The following is a 10,273-nucleotide window of genomic DNA, read 5'->3' on the forward strand; positions in this document are numbered from 1 at the left end:
TGCATCGGCCGAGCTCACCCTTATCTCTTGGGCTGCACCTGGCGGCCACCGGTGCTTTCCACAGCTCTCCAGCCCGGCCACAAGGCAGGCCAGCGCCGCGCCGCGCGCAGGATGCACAGCAACAGACGCCGGCGAAGCTGTGAAGCTCGAGGGAGCGGCCACCTTATAAGCCAAAGGTGTCACCGGGTGGGCGCGACGCTGGTGTGCTGTGGAGGTCACACCGGCCCTGCGACCTTTGGCGAGTGCCCACCACTTTCTGCTTCAGATGTTCTAGGGTCGCCTATTCCTCAGGCTCGCACGTCGTCCGAGAATACCTAGAAATTTTCCAATGAAAAACGTTAATCATGGTGGTTTGATCTATCAAAAATTCACGACGCGATGGGAATTCATTATTTTCCTGACTTAAAGACCACCTTGCGTGTAATCCCTATGATCGCTCGAGGTGCCTCACTTACAGGTCTATTGTAGAGAAATGAAGATTTGTAATCAACAGTGGAAAGACTAACCACAGCGACGGATATTTGCGAGTATTTATGGAATTTCTGTCCACTTTGAAGAGACGTGTACCAGGTGTTAACGAGTGATGTGTGAGATAACAACAGTGCAGTGTTTTTGTCTCTGGAGCGTTTGGTGAAGAGTGAATATATGTGATATTACTGGACTGTTGTGGGTTAAATCTAAAGGTCATCCTCTGTAGGGGATTCCTTTTCCATAATGCTGTCACACACTGACAATATCAATGTAAGTCTGTCAGTGGCAGAAAACAACAATTTTTAGTGGACAGACTTTGACGGGCGCATTAATCTCCATGGTTTAGCTAACATTTCGCAGCTATTTTCCTCATCTTACCCGAGAATTAAAGATTTATTTCCACCAAAACCAAAGTTGGTGACAGAGACGGTTTTGTTTAGTTTTAATTGTTTTTTGTCCACTTTAAATGAATGTTGCAGCATTACAATGCCATGCAAGATAAAATGTGCGTTTTTTTGTCTATGGAATCTGGTGGCACACACAGAAGCAATTAAAATAAAATTAGATTTTAGATTAAATATAAATCTAGCACAACACAAGATAAAACTTTTGATTATTAGAAAACCAAAAGTTATTTTTCTCTGCATCCATTTCCTTAAAATATGACAATACATGATCAAAATCCTCACGCTTGCATCAATTGTAAATATAATCCATTACATTCATTTTTAATATTTATCATCATGAAAAAAAATTTTTTTTTCAAATGTGGTGTGAATGAAGACGTGTAACTCGATTTCATTATAAATCCAACAATAGGGGCGGACAGTCCGTCTGAGCATCATCATAGCTGTAATTTTGTTATTAGAACGGGTCAATACAGGCAGTTACGTGACGTGTTAAACGTACGGATCAATGTTGTGGAGCAGGGTTCAGCCAGTAACTCTTTGAGGATGATTTTCAATAAATTGACATTAGAGAGCACTGAATTATACATAACAGGGATTTCACTGTCATTCAAATACAATCATCCTGCATCAATTGTTATCCTTTGTGCAGCTTGTGCAAAGTGTTTTTTTTTTTTCACCAAGGTTGAATGTAGGTGACAATTTGTGGCTTCAGAGTGACAGCTCGGTTGGACTTTTTGTTCCATCTCAGAAAAATGAACACTTGGAGCTGAACATCAGCAGTCGATTTTCTCTCTCGGGTTTTCTTTTTTTGTCCTTGGTGTGGTGTGAAAAGCAGGTTGCAACCTAGGCTGATATCAGTCAGCATTCATCCATAAGGGAGGGTGAACACTGCATGGTAATTCTGTCGTCATTTAACACAAAATTATTGGCAAGAAATTGGAGTTTAAGTGGAAAATAAGTGCCTGTAACTATCTGCAATTTAAAAACAGGGTTTGAACTTGTCATGAAATTCCCCCAAAAAAGGAGAATTACAGTTTTAACTGTCAAAACACAGGCTGTTAACTTGTTCACTACTGGAGGACAGTACAGTTAAAAAAGCATCAGTGCAATGCATGACTATTAGTAACTCCTGACTAACCATCAATTGTACACTGTTGTCTGTAGTGCACTACTCTCATCTCTGGTTATTGGTTGCTGTTCACCAATTAGAGAAACAATCGACCAATCAGAAGTGACTCTTATTGGAAGCGCTCAAAAGGAACTCTTAACAATTATCTGCGAGGTAAAATTACTGGTTTTTGTTAATGGAGTCTGGTGGCCTGTATTTGTTTTGGTCAGAGATGGTGGTGCTCTAGTGCGACATCCAGTGGTAGTGAGATAATCTTCAACATTTGTCATGTTGAACAAAGCAATATGTTGACTTCTGTAAGTGGACTCCTGGAAACATCTGCCTCACACTGTTCGCCATGTTTGTGTCCATTTTTCTGTTCCGATGAGGACAAAATCAGATCTACGAAAATGTTGTTGGCAGAGATTCAGAGGTCCGGTACCAAGCTACACACTAGGGAGAGGATTTTAAGTAATTTCAATATTCGAGTATTCGCAATTAAATGTTATCGAGTACTTAGCAAAGAATAACGTCCGACTTGAACACCCAAGTGTATCTATGCATGTTTTTTAGGGTTATCCTACGTTTCTGTACTGCACAGACATTAAAATGTTTCACTAATTCAATATTTCAATCATTTGGTTGGTAAAAAGCTGCGGCTGTTCATGGACAGTTATTTTTGTTCGTCAACTTTGGAGGTCAGTCCTCATTTTCATCATACTTTCGACCTTTTTTCCACCACATTTGAACTTTTAGTTGTATTTATTTGTATGGGAAGCTCGGCGTGCAAAACAAACATTGTTTGTCTACCAATATTAAGTTTTGCAGAAGGTGTGGTTGATCTTAGCCACCTCTGACCACCCACTCTGGGAGGAATTTCTTTTTCTCCATTCTGGCTGGAGATACAGGTCACCCACGGTAAAATGCAACAGGTTTAAATTTTCCTTTTTTTTAGGGCAATAAAAGACCTTACTTTGCACTGTGCTGTTGACTGCACTGCTCAGCAGCACTTTAGGATGGCTACCATTCTTTTGAACAAACAGATGCGGTGTACTGTAACGGTTGTAATTAGTAACGTCCCATGTGCCCTTGTATGTTGTGCTCATGTTTTTTGACCCTCTACTGTAAATCAAGTTTCCCCTCAAGGGACAATAAAGATTGAACTGAACTGAACCACTCTTGAAGTTGTTCACCACGATGATAGCTTGTTCTCCGGCTCAACAAATACCATCATTTCATGGAAGCTTCCTCCTTTCTCCTTCCTTCCTGGATTAACTAAATTCATAGTATTTTGAAAACTGACCAGATTCTCTATAATGTTTGTGTGGGGGGGTGGGATCGCATCTGGAAAAGGTTGAGAACCACTGCTGTAGAGAAGTACGAAGACTTGGCAGCAGCAGAAGAAGACGTCACACTGACATGGACAGCATTTCGCACCGTTTCATCTGAAACATCTCTATACTTTCTATACATGGACGTATTAGTGACAGACACTAAGTTTCACGCAGCAGGCTGGCTCTCTTCATTGTGTTGAGTTATGGAGTTAATTAAACAAACTCTGCTGCGACCACTGAAGTACAATCTGCTTTTAGCTGCAGTAAAATCAGTGCCCAATTTGCTATATTTAATCTGCTAAACTCAGCATGAACATGCTGAAGGTCAGTGCACTGCAGTTTCCATCTCTCCCCCCCCACACACACACCAGAAACACCCCGAGGACAAAATAGTTTTACAGCGCAAATGAGCAGCAGAAGCAACAAAGTCTGCAAAGGTTATTAATGGCAGGATTATCAAATGGAAAGCCAGGGACGGAGGTAATACAGCAGTTATGGGACTAGGTATTAAAATGATGGTTGGAAATGTGGAGATAATGGCTTTTGCGCTGAACAATAGCTCTGCCCTCAATTTAACACTCGGGCACATTATTCCTGGTCGTCCCTGAGCGTTGCACCGTGAGGACGTCTGGGGCCGCTGGACGCCTGCTGAACTGGGCCCGGCCAGCGTGGAAAACTTCATTAATGGTGAGCGGTTTTGTCTCCATTCAGTGCCACAAATTAATCCCTAAACAAACATAGAGCTGCTTAATTAAAGAGGAAGAGCGAGGTGCAGAGGGAGGAGAAGGAAAAGGGGAGGCCGGGATTGAGAAACGGTCCCTCAGGAGGGCAATGAACCAGACTGGCGCCGCAATCTGCCACCAAAGAGGAAACACAGGGGAAGCTGCATGAGGTTGAAGTCAGAATCAAGAGTTTTTTTTTCTAAACTTTGAACATCACAAAAAAAATGTATTTCTCAGATCAGATTTAAAAAAAACAAGACAAACTGAAACAAGGAGCAACAAACATGGATTTCATCTCCTACAGCGAGCACCATGACGACCGAATAATGAACATGTAGATATTTTCAGAATAAAACCTCCATATTACCCTCAGTGCTTCACGGAAAGGGCTCTTAGTGGCTTCGCCATGACAACCAATATTGTGCAATATTGTTTTACATCTATATTACACAGTACAATATACACCCTCTGCACTCATACTTGTACGCTATAAATACACAATGTTAATAAACTTGTATCTGCTGATTTAAGTAAGGGTTAGGTAGTAAGGGGCAGGTAAATTAAACAAAATAGAGGACTATTAAGTATGTATCGAGTTTTGCTTTTGTTCCACTTTGAAATGATGAAGCTAATGAAGAAATGAAGAAAAATGGTGGAAGCTGATGTTTATGATGAATAAAATGTCGCCGTACACAGAGCCGAGCACTGCAGATAAAACTGAACAAGATACTAATTTATGTGCCACTCGTAAGTGAGTAATGGCCTCCAACCCGACACTAGGTATCCTTCTATCGTCATTTCTGGAAGTGCAGGGCTCAAGTTAGCAACAATAAATATGCAACATCTGGTTAGACTTTCAAAATAAAGTTTGAGCGGTTAACGCAGTTTGGTTAAGTTTTGGGAATTGTTGACTTTTGGCTTCACATGGGACACCAGCAGCAGTCTCCTAGGTTAAAGTCCTGTGTTAGTTTGAGCCATCCAATTAAATTGGAGCATAGATTAGCACTGATAACGCCCCCTAAACACCATATAAGGGCAGACAGTGCACAAATATTCAGACACATGGCAAAAAAATAGGAGATGCCACCAAAAAAGATGATTGATAAATTGATAGAATATATATAAATAATAGAACATTTTGATAAATTGATGATATTGTGGAATTTTTGTTTTCTGCTGATACTTTGTCTAGGGGTTCATTTCATACGTCTATAGCTATATGTCTAACCAACTAGATATATCACTAGATTTTCTGAAATCTGCTTAGGAGAAGGACTTGGCCATTGGGTTAACTGAGGAGCAGCAGCATCTGCACTCAGCATCTATATGTACCCAGTATTTCGGGTGCTAGGGAAGGAAACCCTCTCAGAGGGCACACTGTGGGATTCAAAATCCTTTTACCTCGCAGATTAATTCTACAGAACTGGAAACTGGCACAACCTCCCATTTTCACCACGTTGGTCAAAGATGTTATGCAACACCTTAAAATGGAAAAACTTATCTTAAGAGGTACCACTGAGTAATTCAATAAAGCTTACTCACCATTTAAAGCAGCTCTCTAGCTGGGTTAATGTTTACACTGTGTATGTACTGTTCTATTGTTTATTTATTTGTATGTTAAATCTGTGCTGTTTTTGTAATATTTTATACCATTAATATACAGCGCCTACTGTTTGTTAACCAACAAGCCAAAAAATACTGTACATAGAATAAGAAGCTGAACACAGGCAATACCATACAAGGGTTTTGATAATTGTGAGTATTTCTTTAGCCCATAAAAGGTCATAATCTAATTACTACAAAATAAGAACAAATCCTGGATATGAACAAAAATAAGAGAAAAGTTGTTCATATATCGCTTCTTGCACGAGATTCATTGACTGTGAGGTAAATGCTGACTTTAAGCTTTAATGTGAGGGTGTTTACATCCATTTTTTGAAAAAATTGCAGCAGTTAACTGGACGTTAACCTGAAAGGAAGCCATTGTTTCATTTCACATTGAGTCTGAAACAACAGAAGCATCCTAACACCTTCAGACTGTATCCGAGTGCTTCCTCAGGTGATCTCATCTTACAAAGCGGACAGTCTCAAAGCTTTAAAGAGCCGATCTGAGAAATAGGATTAGCCCATGTCCTGAGAGGGGGCGAGAGAGGATCACACAGAGCTGGAGAGAGAGAGAGAGAGAGAGAGGGAGGATGGAAGTGGACGGGACAAGAGGGGGGAGTCAGATAACGGCTGGGGGAGGTGTAAATGACATTTTTAGTGAGTTGCTCTCGGGCCCCTCAGGCATCCCTCCCACGCTGCCACGGGGCGCACAAACACATCACCAGAGAGCCCATTTCCCCCCGCTCTGGTAATAACACTGACGGCACAGCGGTGCGGCCGCTAATGCTCTGTGTTAACATCTCTATTAATGCCGCTGCTGTTGGGATCGAACCTCCACAATCTCTATTTGTGTTTTTCATCCTCGCTGAAATTACACACAGAGTTGCACGCCGCTTTGAGGAGTCGGCGATCGTGTGCGGCAGACATCAAACAGTTTCTCTGGGGGGCTCCGGCTGTGAGCTGCTGTATAATAGCTGCCCTTCTCATATAACTCCACGCGGTTAGTTCAGAGGCCTTCGGAGCGGCTCCTGAGGACTGTGAGCCCCACTGCTTTTCATTCCAGACGCCAAGTCGCAGAAGCGTTTACACCTGGGAGGCCGGGCGCAGGCAGCACTCAGACGATATTCCACTGAAAACTCAGTTGGCAGTTTGACCCGAGTTTAATTCTTTAATATAAATGCGGATAAAGTCGCTTCTTGCGAGCTGCAGGAACAGGTACCGAGGAGACGGCTCATAGAATATGTGAGAATAAGGTTTGCTGCCATACTGGACTCCCCCAACTTGAAAAGGATTAAAGGAGGAGTTCAGCATTTTGGGGCATTTTGTCGAATATGTATTTGAAACGTAGTTTTATCCAGGAAGAGCAAAACAACTGTTTAAGTTTATCAACTCAAACAATTTAAGCATTACAATTTTTTTATTTGAGTAGAACTTTATTGTTAAGGTAACTCGGTAACGAAATCCGCTAACTGCTAATGTAGCTGCTGTTAGCTAACTGCTAATGTAGCTGCCAATGCCTCTGTTTGACCCAAATAAACAAACTAAGATTGGATATTTCTTTATAGTCATTCTTAATGTTTGACACCAATGTTTGTAGCTCCTTCAAGCTAACTTTATAAATACTCTTCCTGATCTATATGAGCTTAGACGGCAGCCATCTATAAACACCTAATATCTCGCTGCTTTGAAAGGTGCAGCTTTAAAATCAGATCCATTCGAACCTGAATGATTCATAAAACAGACCTACTGTTGGTGAAACATAAAGAATCAGTTTTACTCTCACTTTCTGTGTGTTTAGGATTATACGTTTGTCAACTCATGTTTCCTTTTCACACCAACTTCTTGTCTGCTTTATGGACAGCAATCGATACGAGACGGATGAGAAAGTTCTCAGTTCTTTCCGGGGTCCTCACACCGTTAATTCATGATGTAAATCTAAATGATCTGCGCGATTCAGAAACTCGCAGCGGGATCAATTTAAGTTTGGGAAAAGAGAGGAGACGAGGTTTCACAATATGTCTCTGTGATTTCATCTTACACTCACACTGAAGGAGGTAATTGAATTTCCTAAAAAAAAAAAAAATCCAGCCTTTTGCTGAGACATCTGCCTCCCAAAATCAAATAAGTAATTAGCGCGCGGCGCTCTGTTTACACATCACACTGTGAATAATCCCTTTCGCTTCACAACAGCGCTGCTTGTTTCATGTGAGCTTATGTGACTTTAGAGCGCTGTTATTAATTTAACTGAGAGTCAAATCTCCCCGCAGGAGGTGTTTTCTCAGCTCGAACTAAACACCTTTTTAACAGCCACAAGTTTCAAACACCTGCGCTGCTCTGTGAAGTTCCAAATAAGTCAGTGTGACACTTTTCAGCCCAAAGTCAGTGTTAAAAACTGTTAACACTGGTCTGTTGTAATTGGCTCAGACAGACTCTCTCTAAGTCTCTTCACTCACATCTGAGGGTTCGCAGGCCGATAATGAAGACTTAGTGTCAACAAAGACGATCAAACTCCCGACAAAAGCCTCCGAGCGTCGTCGTTAACGCCACGTCGAACTCTGATCCAGAATCCTGATGAGTCAGAGCAAAACTGTTCCTCAGACTGCACGTGTTTATGACTAACGGAGCGGGAAGTGCTGACAGACATGTATGTGCAATAAAAAACACACTGAGGAAGATGAGGAAGAGGTCTAATAATGTCTGTTTTCATGCTCTTCAGCTAATTTTCTCCACATATGCATTTAATTGTATTATTTATTTCAGGCTTTGTAATAACAATGAATTCATTAATCTCAGTTTATGATCACTTTTAATTGAGTTCTCAAGAGTTTAGTTCTTCATGTCTTTATGCGTCAGTGTTGTGGTTGTCTGCCAGAAGCTGTCATACATTGACTGTTTATCCAGTCTGAAGCCACATTTTTACCATCCACTGTTTAGATCTTGGTGCTTTTTAACTCTAGATTTGAACCGGATGAAGGATTTTAGTCATCGGACGTCTGGATCTTAAGTTATCAGAGAAACAAGCTGAGCCGTTAGCAGCAGCTCGGCTCAGACCGTTGATGATATCTGTTCTCACTCTTAAGAAACCATTCCCAGGAGTTTTTCAATACAGGACAAAACTTGGCCACATGTTAGCTCGCTTTCCATGTCTGCTAGCATCTAGTCTTGTTCTTCCTTTTGTCTTTGGCAGCACATTTTTTCACATATTACTACCACCAATTTGTGAATTATGAAAAAAAGGGGATCCCCTCGTAAAAACTAGCTCCACTAGAGGTTAAAAACTCCACAGGGTATCTTTAAAATAAAATTGATTCAAGGAATCCAGGAGCAAAATGATGATGACTCTTTGATTCATCCCATCTCTATTCACAGGTTGCAGCATTTGAAATGTTACTGGCACCATTGAACCTGCTTTAACTGAGTCTGCTGCAGGTCGAAGGTCGCTCCTGTCCCTCTTGCTGTGCGTGTCACTTACTTCTGTGAGAAGAGGTCTCTGTAGGGGCTGCCGTGCTGCATAGCGATGCCGTAGCCTTTGCTGCTCATGCTGTTTCCCGACACAGTGATGGTGCAGTCGTCGTCCGTCAGGGCCGCGTACTCCAGCACCGCCATGTCCCACAGGAAGGCGTAGGGACTCTTCTTTGCCTGCAGACACAGAGTGAGGGAATAAAAGGCACACGGAGGAACACTGTTACAGTCGCAGCTTGTTTACAAGTCAGTGTTTGTTTATCACTTTTCACACTCGCTGACCGTAAAAAAAACAACTCTCCAGATTTGGTTCTGGTTTCTATGGAAACACTGGACCTGAAGTCAATCAGCTCTAATTTAAGTCTCCTCCCATATGGCAGCCAATCAGAGAGCTGACGGGAGACAAACCAAAACAGCTTGTTGTTGACTTGGAGCTGTCAGATGAAAGTTTAAATCAATCCAATGTTCAGAAACAGTTTCAGGAAAAAAAAAAAGCCACAAATGAGTTTCGCTGTAAACTGAATATCTTTGGCTGTGGGACTGTTGGTTGGACTGAATGACTGATTGATTACTTGTCTGGTCAATAAAACGCTCTCAATGATTCACAAGACCGACAGCCACGACAGGATGTTTTTACTGTGACGTTAATGCAAACAAAATAAAAGCACTGCTCTGGAAATTTTAAAAGTTTAGGAAAGTACAGTAGGTTTGGTTATAAAAGCTGTGGTGTGTGGCATTGGTTCATGCTAAATACTTTTACCTTTAAAAATAAACTGAAACAATACAAATTTAAAAGTTCCATTGAGACGCAAGGAACCATCCTAACAAACAAACAAACAAACAAACAAACAAACAGAACTTTCCTTGGCAGAGCTAATAAACAATAATCACAATAAAATGTGTTCGTTTTTATTTTTATTATAATATACTAAAGAGCCGTTTTGTGAAACACAGATGCTTGAAAATGTGGATCCAAAACTTTACAACTTCCTGTTGTAATTTTAAACAAGCCAATTTTACAGAAAGTTACGGAAGCCGAGAACAGCCATGGATTTTTTTTTTTTTTAATGCACTGTTATATCGTGATAACGACTTATTATCTCGTTATCTCGATATAACAAAGATCGTTTTCTCGAGATAACTAATTAATTAATAATGTGT

The 10,273-nt window shown here is 41.1% G+C and overlaps 1 protein-coding gene across 1 annotated transcript in view; it reads right to left on the reverse strand.

Moving 5' to 3' along the window:
• grid1b (glutamate receptor, ionotropic, delta 1b) overlaps positions 1 to 10,273 on the reverse strand; it is a 478,026-nt gene that overhangs the window by 11,227 nt on the left and 456,526 nt on the right. The window contains exon 15 of the mRNA XM_035668898.1: positions 9,123 to 9,289. Within this exon, the coding sequence (XP_035524791.1) occupies positions 9,123 to 9,289 (167 nt within the window). The remainder of the gene's footprint in view (positions 1 to 9,122; positions 9,290 to 10,273) is intronic.

This window comes from Morone saxatilis, unplaced genomic scaffold (assembly GCF_004916995.1).
Source record: "Morone saxatilis isolate NCDOM2014 unplaced genomic scaffold, NCSU_SB_2.0 Contig1, whole genome shotgun sequence".
Taxonomy (NCBI): Eukaryota; Metazoa; Chordata; class Actinopteri; family Moronidae; genus Morone; species Morone saxatilis.